Source organism: Castanea sativa, chromosome 2, assembly GCF_040712315.1.
Source record: "Castanea sativa cultivar Marrone di Chiusa Pesio chromosome 2, ASM4071231v1".
Lineage (NCBI taxonomy): Eukaryota > Viridiplantae > Streptophyta > Magnoliopsida > Fagales > Fagaceae > Castanea > Castanea sativa.
Genome location: NC_134014.1, coordinates 24,810,294 through 24,834,158, shown reverse-complemented (window position 1 = coordinate 24,834,158; position 23,865 = coordinate 24,810,294). Strand labels below are relative to the sequence as shown.

At 33.7% G+C, this 23,865-nt stretch overlaps 1 protein-coding gene across 1 annotated transcript; it reads left to right on the top strand.

Moving 5' to 3' along the window:
* The first annotated feature begins 7,777 nt into the window (after positions 1-7,777).
* Positions 7,778-23,659, top strand: LOC142625111 (uncharacterized). Its single transcript, XM_075798813.1, has 3 exons — positions 7,778-8,026; positions 9,289-9,957; positions 23,375-23,659. The coding sequence occupies exons 1-3, from the start codon at positions 7,778-7,780 to the stop codon at positions 23,657-23,659; spliced, it is 1,203 nt and encodes a 400-aa protein (XP_075654928.1).
* Positions 23,660-23,865: the final 206 nt, after the last annotated feature.

Sequence of the window (23,865 nt, the reverse complement as noted above, 5' to 3'; positions counted from 1 at the left end):
GGGACAACAAAGGCTGCTCGACCTGATGATATGAATGCTCTTTTCTACCAAAAATTTTGGCATGTTGTGGGTGATAATGTTGTTACTGCAGTTCCAGACTTCCTGAATTCTAGTTGCATGACCCAATTACTCATACTAATATTGTGTTAATTCCAAAAGTGAAGAATCTTGAGAAAATGTCTGATTTTAGACCAATCAACTTATGCAATGTTATCTATAAAATTATTTCCAAGGTATTGGCTAACCAGTTGAAGCAAATTCTCCTTCATGTTATTTCCCCCACCCAGAGTGCATTTGTACCAGGGAGGCTCATCGCTGATAATGTGTCGTTGGCCTATGAAACTCTTCATGCTATACATACTCGGAAAAAAGGAAAGAAGGGCTCATTGGTTTTGAAGCTAGATATCAGCAAGGTGTATGATAGGGTGGAATGGCTTTCTTCATGGCATTATGGTGAAGCTGGGGTTTTCAGAAAGGTGGATTAGCTAGGTGATGGGATGTGTGACTACACTATCCTATTCCATTCTCATTAATGGGAAATCATATGGTAACTTACAACCTTCAAGAGGGCTCTGCCAAGGTGACCCTCTTTCACCATATTTGTTTCTTTTGTGTGCAGAGGGCTTTACTTCTCTTTAGGAGAAAAAAAAAATGGAGAGACGAATCAGTGAAGTTTTTATTTGCAAAAGTGCACCAAAAATCACTAGCTGATTATTTACAGATGATTCTTTGTTGTTTTGCCAAGCCATTCAGTTTGAAATTACAGTGATCACTGAGATTCTCCAAGTTTATGCAGGTGCATTAGGCCAGTCAATTGATTTGGAGAAATCCTCGGTGTATTTTAGTAGTGTTAGAGACATCGCCAAAATGCCTCAAAAAAAGAGAGATTTTTGGGAGTGCTTTTTAGGGCACCTTTCTTTTGGGCTAAATGGTGTGGAGTCACCACTTAATTGCTATATAAAAAAATAAGAAAAAAATATACAACATACATGACTGAATTATTCCATTCTCATTGATTGAATAAAAAAATACATGTTTGATAAATTGAAAATTACATAGCTTTAGGTCCTAGTTACAGTCTACCCCAAAAAAAAAAAAAAAAAAAAGACAAGGCAAAGATCTACCTATCCAAAAGAACTACATTCGGAGGCTAAGTTATGGAATGAGAAAGTGTTAGACACCTATTCTGCCCAGACAAAGTCTGGTCTTCTAGACTCTTGTGACCAATGTACCTCTTTTATGCATGCTATGAATGACATGTTGTGCATATGAACAAAATTAAATCACGTGAATTTATTTATGAATGCATCCTCTTTTTTGTAAAAAAAAGAATCTGATCTATTTTTGTGATTAAAAAAAAATTTGAATTAAGTTTGGAAAAATCAGATCTATTTTTGAGAACTTAAAAAATGGTTTTTAATTTGTAAAAAATCCAGATCTGCTTTGTGGTATTAAAAAGAAATCAGATTTTTATGTTTAAATATGTTCAAAAAAATATGAAAAAAGCTTCTTGAGAAGAGAATTTCATTCATAACATAATTTTATGCTATATGAACCAAACAAAACAAACATAAACACAATCATGCATAATCTTTTTCTTTATTTTAGAATCTGCATATGTTAAAAAAAAAAAAAAAAAACAAAAGACAAGGCAAAGATCTACCTATCCAAAAGAACTACATTCGAAGGTTAGGTTATGGAATGGGAAAGTGTTAGGCACCCATTCTGCCCAGACAAAGTCTGGTCTTCTAGACTCTTGTGACCAATGTACCTCTTTTATGCATGCTATGAATGACATGTTGTGCATATGAACAAAATTAAATCACGTGAATTTATTTATGAATGCATCCTCTTTTTTGTAAAAAAAAAAGAATCTGATCTATTTTTGTGATTAAAAAAAAATTTTGAATTGAGTTTGGAAAAATCAGATCTATTTTTGAGAACTTAAAAAATGGTTTTTAATTTGTAAAAAATCCAAATCTGTTTTGTGGTATTAAAAAGAAATCAGATTTTTATGTTTAAATATGTTCAAAAAAATATGAAAAAAGCTTCTTGAGAAGAGAATTTCATTCATAACATAAATTTATGCTATATGAACCAAAAAAAAACAAACATAAACACAATCATGCATAATCTTTTTCTTTATTTCAAAATTTGCATATGTTAAAAAAAAAAAATCAAGTCTGTATCTAAGAAAGATACGAATCAATTTTTAATTTGAGAAAAATTCAAATTTGCATCTAAGGAAAGATGCAGATCTGTTTTTATTTGAAGAAAAAAAAAATCCAGATCTACATCTACGAAAGATGCAGATCCATTTTTGATTGAGAAAAAATTCAGATCTACATCTAAGAAAGATGCAGATTTGTTTTTAATTAAGAAAAATTCAGATTTACATTTAAGAAAGATGCAGATTTGTTTTTAATTGAGGAAAAGTTTAGATCTACATCTAAGAAAGATGCAGATCTGTTTTTAATTGAGGAAAAGTTCAGATCTACATCTAAGAAAGATGCAGATCTGTTTTTATTTTAGGAAAAATTCAGATCTACATCTAAAGAAAGATGCAGATCTATTTTTATTTTAAGAAAAATGATCGGTTATATGCAGATTATTGAAATTAAGAAAGAGATCACAACAATTATATAGAAAAATCAAGATCATGCTTTAACAACACAATGATTAACAATTCATATTATGGATAAAGAAAAACATGCATTATCATAATAGAGAGAAACATAAAGGAAAAAGAATAGGGTGATTGAAAAAAACCTCTTACATGGAGCACTTCTTGTTCTTCATAGGATGTTTTAGGATTCAAAGAAATTTATTCAATTATCTTTGAAACATAAAAACCCTAAATATCAAATAGAAAATCAGCAAATATTAGCAATTTGAGTGTGCCTCTCAGAGCATGAAAAGTCTCTCTAGAGGGGGTGAAAAAGTGTCAAGAGGGGTCCGTCCTTGAGCGTAAAAAGAATCACCTAAATTTTGAGAGGCATCCCCTATTTATAGAGGTTAGAATGCTGAAAAAAATCAGCAAAAAACGTATGGGGGAATAGATTTGGATAACAGTAAGCCGATTTTTCAAATCAGAACCAGTTTCATATTTTGATCATATTGCTTTACTCAAACTTCAGATTAAGCTGAAATTTTTACAACTAAAGGGAAATTTGATTCTGTACAACTTTTCCAGAAATAGCCTAGTCCGAATTTTGGGTTCTACTATGTCAAAAGTGCCTCAAAACGTGAATCTAAAATCTGCTACTTGATTAGCACATTTTTGAAGTGTTTTCCAACTCTAAGACTGTATTTGGACGAATTTCAGAGTTATTTTCATGATAAACCTCATTCCAAAGTGATAAATATGACTTTTAAACTAATTATTTTGAATATAATTATCCCAAAAGCCTAATTATCCAGAGTCTTTAAATATTATCAACTTATTTGTTTTAATCCCATGCAACAAATCTCACTTTAAGAAAAATATTTCACCAATCACATAAATTCATTTTATTAATTTTAATCATTGATCAATCAAAATTGATTTCAATTAATCACACGTGATCGGCTTTACTTTATACAATGTATGCAGACCAATTTGGGAACCGGACATACCGTCGTGACTGTTAGAACCTCAAGATCATTTTTATGATATGCAATGAATGAATTGATATATGTAATGCAAGAACAAATTGATGCATGTAATGAAATAATAATTTTTGGGGTACATGGATGATCATTCCAGTCATCTTTCTTGATTATATTATGGGTGCAAAATCGAGTGTCTACAAGTAGTAATACCCCTAGCGAACAAAAAGAAGCAATTTCTTTGGCCTTGGGAGTGAAGGAGGTGGCAAGATTTGATTTTTACTTGGGTTTGCCTACCTTGATCGGATGTGCAAACTACCAAACTGAAGGAAAAATTCTGGTTTTGCATCTCATGCAAAACCCACAGCGGAAGCGACGAACTAGGATATATTTCATTCATGATTGATAACGTGCACTACATAAATTTCAGAATTTAAGAACAAGATAGCGTACCTTGGTGTGGAGAAATTCAAAACAAAGATTAGAAGCACTTGGGTACACTTTTAATCTTCACTCCAATTCCACTTTATGCCCAAGATGTGTGGTCTCTCAATCAGTTTTTCAAAGGGAGAATGAAAGTGTGTCTCACACTCTCTCACACACCGTTTCTTTTTCTTTTCTAATCTCTTCTAATAAAAATTCTGTATGTTTCTCCCTTTATAACTAACTGATTGTTTAATTGGGTTGGCCTATTGGGCCTTTCCAATTGGGCTTTAGTGTGTGGCTTGAAGTGGGACCAAAAGGGACCAATAAGACACTAGCTCCAATGGGCCTTGGGCTTTTCCATCAACTCTTGACAAGTCCAAAGTTACCATTAATTATATTTAATACCACTATATAAATATGATTGCACTCTAAGCCTTATTAATAAATTATATCCCAAGACTTTATTATACACGTAACTCCTTCATAAAATATTCGTAGTAACACAAAGTCATAAATGTAGACTGCCACTTTGTAAATTACTACGTCTTATCCTTGAGTACCCGGTTTAATTCTTTAAAGTTATTCATTATATATTTATGAAATCCAATTTCATAAATATATACTTTAGTAATTTCTTACTAAAGTGGTTAGGCCTAACTCTCTGAATAACTGAAACCATTAAACTTATCTCAAGGGAATATTTTATATCTCTATCAAGAGACTATGAATTCCATCTTGAGAATATATGTTCCATCAACACTAAATGTGGCTGCCCAACATACTGAGGTTTTGACTGTCACTTCAGATCTCACTCCTGATATATCAAAGCAACCTACACTTCATGATCAGGTCCATTATTCTTTCAGGATTAAGAGTTCATGCAAATAGAAGTCGTGAGATTTATTATTCATTTGACAGTCGTTAGGAAAATAATAAATCTCACAGCGGTCCTGTTCAATATATTTTAACTTTTAAAACATATCAACATATCAACTAGAAGTTTCCACTTCCATGATCAAGACAAATCATCTTAGTTGACACGTTATAGTCTTCGCAGATGAAATTCCCAATTTCATCACCGACTACGAACTATAAATTCTGAGTTTACAAAGAACTTGTAATTTACATCTTCTGTGACTTTTCACATAAATCACATACAATGCATCTCATGGACTATGTGATAATGTCCCATATTCATGTTACCATTATTTTAGATAATAATAAAATAACTTTATCAAACACAATATTAAGTCATACATCATGTCATACAATACATAATGTCATACATAATATCATACATAGCATTATACAATAGGATTTAAGGGCACAAATCCTAACACAAACTTTATCCTTGTGAGAGATCTCGAAGTTGGGTTGCTCTTAAAAAAGAGAGATTTTGTGGTGTGCATTTTAGGGCACCTCTCTTTTTGGGTAAGTGGTGTGGAGTCGCCACTTTTTTTTATATACAAAAAATAAGAAAAACTAAAAAAAAAAATATATATATATATAACTGAATTGCTTTGTTTCATTGATTGAATAAAACGAATACATGTTTGGTAACTAGAAAATTACATGGCTTTGGGTCCTAGTTACAAACTACCAAAGATACATAGCTTTTTGTCCTAGTTACAATCTACCAAAAAAAAAACAAAGATAAAGCCTAGGTATACCTATCCAAAGGACTAAATTTGGAGGCTAAGTTACAGAATGAGAATGTGTTAGGCACCCATTCTGCCCATACAAAGTTTAGTCTTCTAGACTCTTGTGATCAATGTACCATTTCTATGCATGTTATGAATGATATGTTGAACATGTGAAATAAACTAAGCCACACAAATTCATTTATGAATGTATCCTCTTTTTTTTATCTACATCTAAGGAAGATGCAGATCTGTTTTATTTTGAAGAAAATTCAGATTTACATCTAAGGAAGATCTAGATCCGTTTTATTTTGAAGAAAAATTCAGATCTACATTTAAGGAAGATGTAGATCCGTTTTATTTTGAAGAAAAAAAGTTAAGTACATGCAGATCTGTAAAACTAAGAAACAGATTATAGTAACAATAAAAGAGTCAAGAGCATATTTTCATAATCTAAATTAATAATTCAAAATATGAATATTTGAAACAATTAAACATGCATCATCATGATAAGAGAAACATAAAAACAAAAGGGTTAGAAAGCAACCTCTTGCATGAGCACTCTTCCACATGAGAGGATGTTTTAGGGTTCAAAGAAACTTATTCAGTTATCTTTGAAACCTAAAAACCCTAATTTTTGAATCAAATCTCATAGAGGATCGGCAAATATCAGTAATTTGAGAGTCTCAAAACGTATGCCTCTCAGAGCGTAAAAAAAAGTGTGCTAAAATCTGAGTCCCAGTCCCTATTTATAGAGACTGGAGTGCTTAAAAAATAAGCAACAATGCTTAAAATGCAAATCAAGACGCATCCTTTTACAAAAAGGTCAAAAAAGATATGACTTATTGTTACCCTAAGGCCGTTGGGCCTAAGCCCAAAAGGGGGGAATTCGGCAAAAGTGCCAAATTGGCTTTTGGACACCGAAAGCTCTTTCGTGTTCGAGTGCCATTTGGACTCCTCTTCTAAGGTTTTTTGACCGGTCCTTGCACCTAGACATGTTTTCATCCTCTGTTTATGATTTTTTGTCTCTTTTCTGGATAATTCAGTCTTTTTAAGAAAAATTATCTTGTAGACAAATATCCTAAAATAAATCTTGATAAAGTTCAAATTATTCACAATTTTCTTGTTATCCAATCATTCTTTTTATTCCTATGCATGCAACCCTATTTTAAACGCTAATTATCAATCAATCACAAAATTATTTATTTAATTTTAATTGTTTAAACAATTAGAATTAATTTAAATTAATCATGTGTGGTTGACTCTTCCTAGACACCATGCATATGGACTATGCAAACTTGATCATGCGATATCTTTCAATCTGATGGTTCGATTTAGAAACCGGACACACCGTTGTGACTGTTAGAATCTCAAAATCATTTTTATGATATGCAATGAATAGACTAATGCATGAAATACAAAAACAAATTGATGCGTGTGATGCAAGAACAAAATGTGCATGTAATGCAAGAATGATTTTTTGGGCATATGGATGGTCACTACAATCATCTTCCTTGATTAAATCATGGGTGCAAAATCAAGTGTCTACACTCCTTTCTCAAGGATAGAGTTTGGAAAAAATTGCAAGGTTGGAAGGGAATGATGTTGTCTAGGGTAGGAAAGGAAGTACTTATCAAGGCAGCAGCTCAAACCATACCCACTTACACTATGAGAGTATTTCAATTGCCATTGAAGTTATGTGATGAGCTCAATGTTTTATGTGTAAAATTTTGGTAGGGATAAGTTGGAAACGAGAGGAAGATTCCTTGGAAGAGTTGGAGTTTTTTTATCTATGCCTAAGAAGGATGGTGGTATGGGATTTCAGGATTTGAGAAGCTTTAATCTTGCTATGCTCGTTAAGTAGGGTTGGAGATTATTACAAGATCAAGACTCAATTCTGTTCCAATGCCTCAAGGTTAGATATTTCCCCCGATGCCATTTTCTTAATGCCGTTGAGTAACCAAATTGCTCATACACCTGGAAAAGTATCATGGCAGCAATGTTTAATGTGGATGTTGCTGGAGAGTTAGTGATGGCTCATCCATTAGAGTTGCTGAGGACAAATGGATACCAAACCATCCAACCAACAAAATCCTATATCAAGTAGAGGTGGAGGATGAGGAATGGTGGGTGCTGATCTTATTGATCTAGACCTTAACTGGTGGAACTGTAAGTTCATCATGTCAAGATTCCATAACGAAGATGCAAAAGCTATTTGCAGAATCCCCTTGAGTCGTAGGCATGTCTCAGACTCAATTATTTCGCTCCATAGTAAGGAAGATGTGTACTCTTGCAACTCTAGGTATCAGGTGGCAAAAAACTTACAAGAGAGGCTAGCTGGGCTGGATGCTCCGCGGCTAGTTGGACAGCAGGTTTAGTCGATGTTATGGAAGCTAAGAATGCCTAATAAAATTAAGGTTTTCGGTTAGCGAGCATGTCAGGAAATTCTACCAACTTGTGTGAACCTAGCTAAAAGAAAAGTTATACCAAATAATGTTAAGTACATATTTTATGTAGTTGGCTAATCCTTTAACAAAACGCACTTTACTTGTAATTGGGTAGATCTAGGATGTGTTTAATACTTCAAGGAACATGTTGTTCAAGTCTAGTATTAAAGCCATGAAGATTGGACCAAGAACCAAGTGAAGAAAAGGTGTTCACTAAAGCTGGACGGATAGCTTAACACCTGCGGATACCTACGGACAGCTGCTCGACAGATAGCTATCTATCGAGGTTCAATGAGGCTTGACACTTGCTATCTATCGAGGTATCTATCAAGGTTACGGAAATCAGAATTTTTAGATCTAATTTTCGGCCTATGCTTTTGTATTTGTGTAGGGTTTCTTTTCTCGCAACCCTAGACATATATAAGGCTTATTTTAGAGGCCGTCACATAAGAGAATACAAGGAGAACATATGCAAAAGGTGAGCGAAGCCTTATTCTCTCTAAAAGAAGCTACTGCATATTTGCGCCTTAGAGTTTTGTAACCAAGTGCTTCTTGATCTTCGTTGTTAATGAAGTGAAGAACTTTGTAGCCAACATTCTTCTTTCTCAAGTTGGTGAGTGAGTCACGTATTGAGATTCATGCAAAGGAGTGAGTCACGTACTGGGATTCATGCATCAAAAGGGTGGCGTTCATATATTGAAGAGTTCAGAGGTTCTGAAGCTGTAGAAGGTTTCTGCTGTGAGTTCATCTACGGGGATTGTAGAGTCTAGAGACAAAAGTTTTGTACTAGATCTGAAACTTCTTTTTACTATAGTAGATTGCTTTTCAGGAAGGTTTCCCCCTAGGTTTTTTACTGTGAAACTAGTTGGTTCTATTGGTTTTCCTGGGTCATCATATCTTGTCTTATTTACTTTTTCGCGGCATATTATTTGTGACATGATATTGATGTTTGTTTGTTTTAACAAGTTTCATTCATAATAAATCTAATTAACAAATTGGGTTTAAAACTTGTTAATTCTATCAACTAGGGTCTAAATTTCCCAACAAATAACTTCTACTAGTGTTATGGAAGCTACCCTGAATCCGGAGTGCATATGCTGTGGGAGAGTGGTGTTGCCCAAGATGTGTGGGTATGGTGCCTTACTCGGCTCCAGAAATTTCCAAATAGCCATACTGATACCTTGTAGCTATTCATGAATCTTCTAGACAGGCTTACCAAATCAGAATTTAAGCTCTTCCTCGTTCAAGCTTGGTTTATATGGAACCAACGAAACACAGTATTACATGAGGAAAGTTTCAAGGATTCGGGTTGGCTAAACAAAATAGCTTTTGATTTTCTGAAGGAGTTTCAACAAACGCAAATGCAGCTATCCATTCTTGCTACAATGCCTATTAGGAACGTTTGGCTTCCCCCACTACAATCAGTGTACAAGCTAAACTTTGATGCTACCATTTTTACTGATTTGAATTACTTTGGCTTTGGTGCAATTATCCGAAATGATAGAGGAGAGGTAATGGCTACTATGTCAGTTAAAAGGCCGCCCGTCACCAACAGTGAGGAGGTTGAAGCTTTAGCTTGTAGAAAGGCGCTAGAATTCTCCATTGATGCTGGCTTCTCAGAGTTGATCATTGAAGGTGACAATGCCAATGTTATGAGGGCTATTTCTTTATCACTTCCAAACCATTCTTTGCTCGACCATATTATCGACGATGTAAAGTGTCTTATGTGCGGTCTGCAATATGTATTTGCCAACAGTATTAGGAGGGAGGGAAATAAGGTGGCACATGTCTTGGCTAGACATGTTAAGAATACTCTTGATGATATGTATTGGGTGAAAGACTCTCCACCTTCAGTTGTGAATGCTTTGTATCAAGACTTTATTAATACTAATGAATGAAAGTATGTTGGTTTGGCCTTAGAAAAAATTCACTGTAAACCAAATGTTAACTAGCGTGAGCCTTTTCCAAATCACATACTATTTGGAAAGCTCTTTGGAACTTAGGGTGTATTCGTTTAGGGTGAAAAAAGGGAGGATGGAAAATAGAGAGAGGAAAATAGGGTGGAAAATGTTGTTTTCCATTGTTCGATTGGGAAAAGAAAATAGGAAGGAGAGAAACCTCGGGAGAAAGTTTTCTCTCCCGGGCCCACATTTTTTTTTCCTCCCAAATCGGGAGGGAAAATCTGGGGAGAAAAGTGCTATAGTGGCACTTTTTCAAAAATGCCTCTTCCCACCTACCCTCATTCATGACCTATGACCCTCTCACCTACCCCACCTGATGACTTTTGCCCACAAACATCCTTATCACTTTCCTCTTCTCATCTCCTTCACCAACGGGTCCAGGTTCTCTTCTTTCTTATCTTTTGTTTCCAATGTGACCTGATTTTGTAACCATATTTTTGCTGGTTACAAAATCCTTTGCCCAATTAAATTTATATGTACACTATTATAATTTTTACATTATAATAAAAAAAAATAATATAAATTTATATATACGATGTGTTAAATTTTATATTATTTAATGAGTACAAATAAATCTATTTCTTAGATATTATGTAGTAAGGATATAATAGTCAATTTATATAAATTACATTTTTCATCCTTCCCTTTTTCTTTTCAACCAAACAAAAAAGTTTTCCACACTCCCACTTTTCCACCCTCCCACTTTTCCACCCCCTCCAACCAAACACACAAGAGGGAAAACTAAATATTTTCCATCCTCCCACTTTTCCATCCTCTCACAATTTTCCATCCTCCCACTTTTCCACTCCTCCAACCGAACGGACCCTTAGTCAAACATATTCTACTAAAACCATTTGCTTGTTCAACTAGTTTTTTTTTTTAAAATCTTTTTTTTTACATAGAATTAGGACTTGGGTTATGAATTTTCATTTGAGTACCAAATCCCGGAGATCCATGCATTTAGCCCAACTCACAATCCGTCACTTTCACCATTAGGGATGTAACCCTTGATCGTAAGGTGTGTTTGGGAGCCCAAGTCAGTGTCTAATGTTCTTGTCTGGTGCATTTTAATATGATATATTGTAAAAGAAGTGATAAAAGGAGAAAAGCAAAAGGATGAAAAGGGACAACGGAATCAATCTTCTTTTGCCCCCATCTATTGGGACTTCATTTATTTATTGGAAAATTGCAGTTAACCCACCTGTAGTTTGGTCGATTTTAACTAAGTCACCTGTGATTTAAAAAATGTCACTTAACCCACCTGAGGTGCCCTCCATTAGATATATGTAACTGACCTCTCCCTTTTCACCGTTAAAAATAGGGGTAAATGTGTCTTTTTCATTATATTTTATGTCTCTCTCCTCTTTTCTCTCCTCCTTCTTCTTCTTCTACACATAAAACATAAAAGAAAAATATCAAAAAGCAAGTCAAGATAAAATTTGTTTCATCATTTTTCATATACATAATTAGCACAAAGTTTTACGAAAGAGGGTAGACAAAGCAATTTTTCAAACCATAAAGTAATTTTACAAATCTGAGTTAATAATCTCCATTACAAAACGGGGTGCTCATTTTCTTGGTTGAATGAGCTAAAATCAAATCCTAGAAATGTATATGGAATGATGCATTTAACGTTCTTACCCAATGCCCACTAAAATTGCCAAACATACTTTTACAATGACAAGAAAACCGATACACCTACAGTCACAAACAAAGCCACAAATCCATGTGAACATACACCCACAGATTCACTAGCCTTCCACTACTAAATCCAAAAATTGACTACTTAATTCTTCATAGAACAATCACAAAATAAAATTAATTAAATACAAAAATTAAGGATAAAAGGTATCCACTAGTTTGCTGGATTCTATCTTTACCCTAGGCTTTCTCTCTCTAAAACTCTAACCCTCTCTCTTTTGTTGTGTTCTTTAAAAAAAAAAAACCCAGATCCATCAAATCATTGCCTCACCAAACTACCACCTCCAACACCACCACCGCTGTTAGCCACTGCCCAAAACCCTAAACCGGGAAGCAGAAACAAAGAAACAAGAAAAACAAAAAATGAAATCATGAGATCGGCTAAGCAGCAGAGCAACCTGATTGTCTAGATCGATTAAGATCGAAGCAACGAAGAGCGGTGGATCGATGGATTCAAATTTTCTGGGGTTAATGGATTTGTGGATTCGAATTTTCTGGGTTGGTTTAAATTTCCTTATGGTTGGTGGGTTCAAAATTTATGGGTTTACTGGATTTTTGGGTTAATGGATTTGCGAGTGTAATGGATTTCTAGGCTGGTTTAGTTTTTCCTACTGTGAGTTTTTAGGATTTGGCAAATTTGTTCTATCTATGGCTTCAAAAGAAGATGGAGAATCTTCTGGGTTCCTTCCAATCAAAAAATAAAATAAAATAAACATGGGTTCCGTTTTGTTTTCCCTTGCTATTTGGTCTTGTAGTAGCCTAAACTGATTTTTTTTTTTTACGGCAATATTTGATGTATATTGTTGGTAGTATATACATCAAGAGGGAACCAATTCTTGTGTTAAAATGGGTCAAACCATAGGTGGGTAAAATGCAATTTCCCTTTAGTTATTTTATGTTTGTTTTTGTTAGGATGTGTGCCCTTAAATCCTATTGTATCATGCTATATATGACATTATGTATGACTTAATATTATGATAAATAAAGTTGTTTTATTATTATCTAAAATAATGGTAACATGAATATTTGGACATTATCATATAGTCCATGAAATGCATAGTATGTGATTTATGTGAAAAATCACAAAAGATATAAATCACAAGTTCTTTGTAAACTCAGAATTATAGTTCGTAGTCGGTGATGAAATTGGGCATTTCATCTGCGAAGACTATAACATATCAACTAAGATGATTTATTTTAATCATGGAAGTGTAGACTTCTAGTTGGTATGTTGATATGTTTTAAGAGTTAAGACATATTGAACGGTACCGCTGTGAGATTTATTATTCTCCTAACGACTGTTAAATGAATAATAAATCTCACGACTTCTATTTGCATGAACTCTTAATCCTGAGAGAATAATGGACCTAATCATGAGGTGTAGGTCGCTTTGATATATCAGGAGTGAGATTTAAAGTCACGATCAAAACCTCAGTATGTTGGGCAACTACATTTAGTGTTGATGGAACATATATTCTCAAAATGAAATTCATAATCTTTTAACGGAGATATAAAATATTTCCTTGAGATAAGTTTAATGGATTTGGTTATTTAGAGTGTTAGGCCTAAATCACTTTAGTAAGGAGTTACTAAAGTATATATTTATGAAATTGGATTTCATAAATATATGATGAATAACTTTTCAAAGGATTAAGATGTAGTAATTTTCAAAGTGACAGTTTATATTCATGACTTTGTATTACTACGAATATTTTATGAAGGGGTTGCATGTATAATAAAATCTTGAGATATAATTTATTAATAAGGCCTAGAGTGCAATTATATCTATATAGTGGTATTAAATATAATTAATGGTAACTTTGGACTTGTCAAAAGTTGACAGAAAAGCTTAAGGCCCATTGGAACTAGTGTCTTATTGGTTCTTTTTGGTCCCACTCCAAGCCACATACTAAAACCCAATTGGAAATGCCCAATAGGCCAGCCCAATAAGATAATCAGTTAGTTACAAGAGAGAGACACCATTATGAAATGGTGTGTATGTGTGAGTGAAACCACTCGATAATTCTCCCTTGGAAACTGATTGAGAGACCACACTTCTTGGGTGTAAAGTGGAATTGGAGTGAAGATTAAAAGTGTTCCCAAGTACTTCTAATATTTTGTTTTGAATTTCTCCACACAAAAGTACGCTATCTTGTTCTTAAATTTTGAAATTTACATAGTGCATGTTATCAATCATGAATGAAATAGATCCATGTTTGTTGCTTTCGCTTTGTGTTTTGTATGAGATACAATACCAGATTTTCCAACAATTTGTATCAAAGCCAGGTTTTCATATCATGTTTGTATAACATGTAATTGAATTTTAGAGTAAAAGAAAAACGGTTTCTTGATGATATCAGGTTCACACCAAGGATGAATATTCTCTTGATTTGTTCGAAGTGGCCTATCATCATAAAGTAATGGTGCCGTGTCTTAATTGTTATTGCATCATTTGGATATAATAAAGAGAATTGCATCACTTGGCTATTGAAGCCATGCCATAAGACAACATATATATATACACACCCCAAGCCATTACAATTAGAATTGAATCACTTGTCTATATATCCGTGTCTTCACAAGGATATATGGTTATTGAATGGTTATTAAATCTGAAAGATATAATTGTCAAGATTGTCATATGCGTGATTCAGTTATTGCACCGCTTGGACTACATTGCATGGCTTGAATGTTATTGCATTGCTTGGACTATTAATGTATCAACTGGCTTATTGTACGGCTATATGAGTATTTAATGTAATTGTCAAGTGCGTGAGCCATTTAATTGCACTGGTTGGACTTTCTTGCACCTCTTGGCTACAGAAAGACCATTTAATGTTAATTGTCTTGATGACCAACTTGCATGCATTAATATAAAGGTTCAATAACTATATTTAGGCAAGGATTCAACTTGCATGTATAATCCGTATATAGGTTTACATGTAATAATAATATATAATGTAATATATATATATATATATATATATATAAATATATATAATGTAATATAAACCCATATTATATTATATTACACTATATATATTTATATATATTAATGCTAGGATTATAAAATTTATTCCTAATGAGATTAGGATTATGTTTTCAAAGTGTCTAGCATTATTATGGTTCTTGATCTTAAAAACCTTTAATTTAAAATATCTAGTGGGAGAGAGATACAAAGGTTGGATCTTACGACCTCCATTGTCAGTTTATAGTAGTATGATTAAGCACCTTGCCTTGGCGTATAGGCCTTGCTCCCTTCGGAGGGTGTTTAATTCATGGTACTACAGAATAAGCTTCTTAATGATGGATGATATGTGTTTTTACATTAAGGACGATCACGCTACCATGGAGTTACTTAATGACTCACATAGAATTCAGTCAATGGTGTACACTAGACTAAATTTAATGTTGACCTCCCTTTGGAGCTATGTCATTATTACTTAGAGGCTAAAGGAAATACGACATGTTATTAGTATTTGATAAGAGTTATCATGATAGCACTAATAAGGAGAATAGTTTTCAATCAATTATAGTGTTTATAATTTACTTGCTTCCAAGGAATTTTAAACATGGGATTGGGATGTCGTTGCATATTTTATATTATGGTTTTATTAAGGTTCCATACTATATGTTTGTATGCTAAATTGATAATGTCCAGTTTACTTATTATATTCATGTTTATTATTTTCAGATTTAAATCATGGCATCATTTAGCCCACATGTTGCTATTATTAACCAAAACAAACTGACTGGATCCAACTATGCTGACTAGAAAAGAAATTTGGACATTATTCTTACTGTTAAAGAGCGCAAATATGTGCTTACTCAACCATGTCCTAACTTTCCATCATTAGATGCTTCTCTTGAGGAAAAACAGCGATATGATTGTTGGTAGAAATCTAATGAGATGGCTAAGTGCTATATACTAGAATCTATTTCAAACATTCTACAACATCAAATGCAGGATGTAGAACTAGCTTCGGACATAATGCTAAGTTTGAAGGAGATGTTTGGTGAGTAAGGTCGTTCTGCAAGGCAAGAAACTATGAGGCAGATTTATAATACCAAAGTGGCTGAAGGTACTTTAGTGAGGGAGCATTGTCTTAGGATAATCTCTAATCTGAATACATTTGAAGTTTTAGGTGCCGATATTGATGGAGAATCCCAAGTGGATATAATACTCCAGTCACTACCAGAATTATTCAAGGAATTCAGACTTAACTATAATATGAACAAAAAGATTTATTCATTGTCTGAATTGATGAATGAGTTGGTAGCGGCAGAAGGCATCCTTGGTACTTCTAGTGTTAAAGCCAATGTTAGTGAAGCTTCTACTTCTCAACCTAAGTTGAAAGGCAAGGGTAAGAAGAAGAAGAAGAAGAAGAAGAAGAAGAAGAAGAAGAAAAAGAAGGACTTCACCAAGTAAGATGGTAAACAAATTGCCTTAAGAGTTGCCAACAAAGGAAAGAAAACCAAAGGAAAGTGTTTCCATTGTGGTGAGAAAGGACATTAGAAGAGGAATTGTCCAATATTCAAGGCTGCGAAGAATAAGGGTATGAAAAGTTCATTTCTTCTTGAAATATGTTTGGTACAGAATCCCACGGATTCCTGGTGTGTGAATTCAGGTTGTACTAATTATATCTACAATTCTTTGCAGGGGTTCTAGGAGACCAAAAAGTTGGATGAGAGAGAACTATTTCTTACTTTGGCTGATGAGAGTAGGATTCCGGTTGTAACTGTTGGAGTGTTTAATTTATACTTTAAGTCTAGAGTTTTAATATTGGAAGACTGTTTGTATGTACTTAATGTTCGTAAGAATTTAATTTCTGCAACTTACTTAGGTAAACATGGATATTGTGTTATCCTCAAAGACAATGTTGTAATAAAGAAGCATAAAATGTTTATCTGTTCTGGCAATATTGTGGATGATCTTTATATCTTAACTCCTGACAAGCATGAATTATACAATTCTGAATTAGATAATAGCTCTCATGTAAAATCATTAAAGAGAAAGTTTCTTTCTACTAGTGATGCATATATATGGCACTTGCGTTTGGGTCATATTAATTCAAATAGGATTCAAAGACTAATCAAAGACGGACTTTTACAACCCATGGACTTTCATGGATTTCCAGTTTGCGAATCTTGTTTCGAAGATAAAATGACCAAACGACCTTTTAATGCAAAAGGTAGAAGAGCCTAAGAGTTGCTTGAATTAGTTCATATAGATGTATGTGGTCCTATGTCAACCCAAGCAAAAGGAGGTTATGAGTATTTCATCACTTTTACAGATGATTACTCAAGATATGGTTATGTGTACCTAATGAGACGGAAGTCCGAAACCTTTGAAAAGTTCAAAGAGTTTAGAGCTGAAGTTGAGAATCAATTGGGTAAACGCATAAAGGCCATTCGATCTGATCGAGGTGGCGAATACCTTCTTGGAGATTTCAAGGATTACCTAATTCAGAATGGGATTGTATCCCAATTGACTGCACCTGGAACTCCTCAACAAAATGGTGTAGCAAAGAGAAGGAATAAGACTCATTTAGAAATGGTTAGGTCCATGATAAGTTACTCAACTTTACCAATTTACTTTTGGAGGTATGCCTTAGAAACAACAATACATCTTTTGAATTTAGTTCTATCAAAATCTGTTCCCAAAACACCCATGGAATTGTGGAGTGGGTGTAAGCCTAGTATGAGATATCTCCACACTTGGGGTTGTCCAGCACATGTGCTAAAGGAGAAGCTTGATAAGTTGAAACCAAAATCAGAAGTATGTTTGCTTGTAGGTTATCCAAAAGAAACTAAGGGTTATTTATTTTATAGTCGAAATGATAACAAAGTTTTTGTTAGTACAAATGCTAAATTTTTGGAAAATGATTATATGAATAATTTTACTCCTAGAAGTAGAGTTGTATTGGCTGAAATGAATAAACCTATAAGTGAACAACCAATAGATGAAACTAGGGATGATGCAGTTGTATTCGATACACCACAAGATACTACTCATGAGATAACAAGTACACAGGTGCCTCGTTGTAGTGGGAGAATTGTTCGGCCTCCGATAAAATATATAGGTTTGGGAGAAACTTATGAAGCTCTCCCAGAAGAGGCTGAATTGGATTCCTACACTTATGAAGAGGCAATGAATGATATAGATGTACATCATTGGGTCCAAGCTATGAAATTTGAATTGGATTCTATGTATTCCAATCATGTATGGGATCTTATAAAGGCGCCTAACGGCATTAAATATGTTAGTTGCAAATGGGTTTACAAGAGGAAGAGAGGGAAGGGATAGATGGAAAGGTTGAAATCTTTAAAGCAAGACTAGTGGCAAAAGGATATACACAAAAAGAAGATATTGATTATGATGAAACTTTTTCGCCAGTAGTCATACTTAAATCTATCAGAATTCTCTTATCTATTGCTGCTCATTATAATTATGAGATTTGACAAATAGATGTCAAGACTGCATTTCTTAATGGCAATCTTGAAGAAGAAATCTATATGATGCAACCGGAATGTTTCATAGCGAAGAACCAAGAGCATATGGTATGCAAGTTGAAGAGGTCCATTTATGGACTTAAGCAAGCATCTAAGTCATGGAACATTAGATTTGATCAAGCAATCAAATCATTTGGTTTTGAACAAAATCTTGATGAATCATGAGTGTACAAAAGACATCGAGACAAAGTAGTAATGTTCCTAGTGCTTTATGTTGATGATATTCTACTCAGTAAAAATGATGTAAGGGTAATGTCATCGGTAAAAGGTTTGGTTGTTTAGCTTATTTGAAATGAAGGACTTGGGTGAAGCTAACTTTATTCTAGGGATCAAGCTTTGGCGAGATCGCAAGAATAAAATGTTAGGTCTATCACAAACTAGATATATAGATAAGATTCTAGAACGGTTTAGTATGCAAAACTCCAAGAAATGATTACTTCTATTTAGACATGGAGTTCCTCTGTCTGATGACCAAATGTCTAAGACTCTTGAGGAAGAAAATACCATAAGACTAGTTCCTTATGCTTCTATAGTAGAAAGTCTTATGTATTTATGCTATGTACTAAACCAAATATCTGTTATTCAGTTGGCATGGTTAGCCAATATCAATCAAATCTAGGACTTAAACATTGGCAAGCTGTAAAGCATATTCTCAAGTATCAACGGAGAACGAGAGATTATATGCTTGTTTACCATAGTGAAGATTTGATTCCCATTAGTTATACAAATTCAGATTTTCAGTCAGATCTTAATTTCAAAAATTCCACTTCAGGTCATGTGTTCACCTTGGGAGGTGGAGCCATAAGTTGAAGGAGTGTTAAGCAATCTTGTATTACAGACTCCACCATGGAAGCTGAATATGTTGTTGCTTGTAAGGCAGCAAAGGAAGCTGTTTGGCTCAAGAAATTCATTTCTGATCTTGGTGTTGTGAGAATGGAGCAAGTTCTCATCACATTGTTTTGCGACAATAGTGGAGCGGTGGCACAATCCAAAGTCCAAGGAATCACAAGAAAGAAAAGCACATTGAGAGAAAGTACCACATTATTCGAGACTTTGTTACTTAAGGAGATGTAGTAGTAGCAAAGATTGATAGTACAAGTAATCTAGCGGATCCCTTTACCAAAACCTTGCATCAAAGGACTTTTGAGTCACATTTGGAGGGAAGGAGAGTTAGATTAGTGCACAATAGTCTTTAGGGAAAATGGGAGATTGTTAGGATGTGTGCCCTTAAATCTTATTGTATGATGCTATGCATGACATTATGTATGACTTAATATTATGATAAATAAAGTTGTTTTATTATTATCAAAAATCATGGTAATATGAATATTTGGACATTATCATATAGTCCATGAGATGCATAGTATGTGATTCATGTGAAAAGTCACAGAAGATATAAATCACAAGTTTTTTGTAAACTCAAAATTATAGTTCGTAGTTGGTGATGAAATTGGGCATTTCATTTGCAAAGACTATAACATATCAACTAAGATGATTTATCTTGATCATGGAAGTAGAGACTTTTAGTTGAAATGTTGATATGTTTTAAGAGGTAAGACATATTGAACTGAATTGCTGTGAAATTTATTATTCTCCTAACGACTGTCAAATGAATAATAAATCTCACGACTTCTATTTGCATGAACTCTTAATCCTGAGCGAATAATGGACCTAATCATAAGGTGTAGGTTGCTTTGATATATCAAGAGTGAGATCTAAAATCACGATCAAAACCACAGTATGTTGGGCAGCCACATTTAGTGTTGATGGAACATATATTCTCAAGATGAAATTCATAATCTCTTAACGGAGATATAAAATATTCCATTGAGATAAGTTTAATAGGTTTGGTTATTTAGAGTGTTAGGCCTAACCACTTTAGTAAGGAGTTACTAAAGTATATATTTATGAAATTAGATTTTATAAATATATGATGAATAACTTAAAGGATTAAACCTGGTACTTAAGGATTAAGATGTAGTAATTTTCAAAGTGGCAGTCTATATTCATGGCTTTGTATTACTATGAATATTTTATGAAGGGGTTGCATGTATAATAAAGTCTTGGGATATAATTTGTTAATAAGGCTTAGAGTGCAATTATATCTATATAGTGATATTAAATATAATTAATGGTAATTTTGGACTTGTCAAGAGTTGACAGAAAAGCCCAAGACCCATTGGAGCTAGTGTCTTATTAGTCCCCTTTGGTCCCACTCCAAGCCACACACTAAAACCCAATTGGAAAGGCCCAATAGGCCAGTCCAATTAGATAATCAGTTAGTTATAAATGGAGAAACATACAGAATTTTTTATTAGAAAAAAAATAAGAGAGGGACATCATTGTGAAATGGTGTGTATATGTGAGTGAAGCCACTCGATAATTCTCCCTTAGAAACTGATTGAGAGACACTTCTTGGGCGTAAAGTGAAATTGGAGTGAAGATTAAAAGTGTTCCCAAGTACTTCTAATATTTTGTTTTAAATTTCTCCATACCAAGGTACGCTATCTTGTTCTTAAATTCTGAAATTTACATAGTACATGTTATCAATCATGAATGAAATAGATCCATATTTGTTGCTTCCGTTTTGTGTTTTGTATGAGATACAAAACCAGATTTTTCAACAGTTTTTTCTTTAATTTTCATTTATTATATTATTATCCTTCCACTTTGATTACTTTTGGCATGAATTAAAAAATAATGAAATAAGAAAAAGAAAAAGTGGAGGACTAGCTGTAATATGAAAATGAAATAAAAACAGGCATCGTCCACAATGATTTGGGGGTTTGATTTGTGAGGACCACTCTGAAAAGTAGTACATATAAAATTAAGAGGTCCTCGAGGCCCAAAGCAACACTAATGGTCTTGACTCGTGAGAACGACAAATATTCTAGATAGAGTTATTAGAAATTGAGCCTTAAAACTCGAATAAACTTTTGGGTCCGGAAATTTTTTCGTTTCATGATCCTTTTCAGAATTTAAATTGGGCTTAATGGCCCGAGACTTGTCCTTATTTTGTCTTTCAAAGTGGAGGGCTGGTTGGAGTTGTATATTCACTCATTTGTCTTGTCCAAAACTAAATAGCTTACACAAACATATTTACAATTATCTTGATTCAACCCATAATATGGCGATTGAAGTTTAGTCACATGAATTTTTTAATGAGTAACATGGCTTGTTTAAATAATGAACACAAATAGTTTTATAAATTGTAATGTAATAATTTTGGAAAAGATATCTTCAAACATATTTGAAACCAAACTTTTTTCCATCCAAAATTGTGAATATCATATTAGATACTATTTTCCATTTAGGCAAGAGAACACAATATCACGCTGCCGTTATTTTTACAACGCATATATTTAAGGACTCAAAAGTGAAAATAATTTCATCTAACTCATCATTAATTTTATATATAACATAAGATAAAACGCATAAGCATAAAATTTTAATTTTTCATGGGCTATTCAACCAAAGTCAAATTTGATCTTAATGATTGTTTTGGTTTGGCTATTGGAACATAATATTTTGGAGTAATTCTACGGTACCCCCAAAAAAAGGGGGGTACGGTACCTACTAGTAGGTAACCTGCTACAACAGGTTACTTTTTTCTCATATTTGATGGTTCCATCCTCATATTGTGCAGTTTCCATATCACATGTGACAATTCTTTTCTCACATTTGGTGGTTCCCTTACTTTTTTTTCTCACATTTGACGGTTTCGTCCTCACATTGTGCAGTTCTAACATCACATGTGTCAATTCTTTTGTCACATTTGGTGGTTCCTTTTTTTTTTTTTCTCACATTTGACGGTTTCATCCTCAAATTGTGCAGTTTCAACATCACATGTGTCAGTTCTTTTGTCACATTTGGTGATTCCTTTATTTTTTTCTCACATTTGACGGTTCCATCATCAAATTGTGCAGTTCCAACATCACATGTGACAGTTCTTTTATTACATTTGGTGGTTCCCTTACTTTTTTTCTGACATTTGATGGTTCCATTCTCACGTTGTGCAGTTCCAACATCATATGTGTCAGTTTTTTTGCCATATTTGGTGGTTCTCTTTTTTTTTTCTCACATTTGACGATTTCATCTTTACATTGTGCAGTTCAAATATCACATTTGACAGTTCTTTTCTCACATTTGGTGGTTCCTTTACTTTTTTTCTCACATTTGACGATTCCATTATCACATTGTGTAGTTCCAATATCATATTTGATAGTTCTTTTGCACATATAGTGGTTCCTTTATTTTTTTTCTCAAACCTGATGGTTCTATTGTTATATTAAGCAGTACCAACATTGCATCTGTTCTATTTTTGTTACATGAGATAGTTCTTTTGTTGCATGTAACAGTTCTTTTCTCACATTTGATGGTTCCCTTACTTTTTTCTCACATATGATGCTTCCATCCTCATATTGTGTAATTCCAACATCACATTTGACAGTTCTTTTGTCACATTCGACAGTTCTTTTGTCACATTCGGTGGTTTCCTTTTTTTTTTCTCACATTTGATGGTTCCATTCTCACATTTTGCAGTTCCAATATCACATTTGACAGTTCTTTTGTTATATTTAGTGGTTCCTTTATTTGTTACTCAAATTTGATAGTTCCATTATCACATTATGCAGTTCCAATATCAAATTTAACAGTTCTTCTGTTCCATATAATGGTTCTTTTATTTTTTCTCAAATTTGATGGGTCCATTGTCACATTAAGTAGTATCAATATCGCATCTGACTCTATTTTTGTCACATTCAGTGGTACCCTATTTTTTTATTCTCAAATTTGACAGTTCCATTGTTACATTGGGTAGTACCAACATCATTTCTAACCGTATTTTTGTCACATTCAGTAGTACCCTATTTTTTTTCTTACAATTGACTATTCAATCATCGCAGTAGGCAGTACCAATATCACATCTGACCATAATTTTACATTTGGGTCCACTATTGAAGTCACTTTTTTAATTACTAATAACCGCTCATCACAATAGTAATTTTTTTATGCTTTGCTTGGTTTTTGAACTAACTTGTATCTAATCAAGTTTGTTACTATTTTTGTGTATGATTTGTGTGTTTGTTCATTTTTATAGATGTCTCCTCACAAGAAGACCACCGCCAAGAAACCTCTTAAGCATCAACAATATGAAGAAGATTGCTTCCGAGATAGAGATGCATTTGACGCATTCTCGGAGTATTATAAGGATGCAGTTATTATTGTGGAGCGGGAGGTGGATCTTCGATCTCTTGAGAGCACTTTCATCCCTGATGTATTCAGAGATCACACTTGGGCTCCACTCCTCACAAGCTTGGTGGATGTGCATCATATCCTAGTTCGGGAGTTCTTCTCGAATGATAGAATCACTCTAAAACTTTAAAAAATTACTTACATTACTAAAAACCCCATAAAATGATCAAAATAACCACAAAACCTAAAAAAATTACCAAAATACCCATAGAATCTTGTAAATAACCAAAACGACCCTAAAACCTAAAAATTGACCGAAATACCCTTAGAACAAAAAAACAATGAAACCTAAAAATGATTAAAATGACATTGTAACCTATAAAGTGACTGAAATAC

Bases quoted from the DNA above. Each gene is read 5' to 3' on its own strand.
- LOC142625111 (XM_075798813.1), top strand. From the start codon at position 7,778: ATGGTGGGTGCTGATCTTATTGATCTAGACCTTAACTGGTGGAACTGT. The intron at 8,027-9,288 runs GTTTAGTCGATG...GATACCTTGTAG, and splicing joins CGCGGCTAGTTGGACAGCAG to CTATTCATGAATCTTCTAGA. The intron at 9,958-23,374 runs GTGAATGCTTTG...TCATTTTTATAG, and splicing joins AAGACTCTCCACCTTCAGTT to ATGTCTCCTCACAAGAAGAC.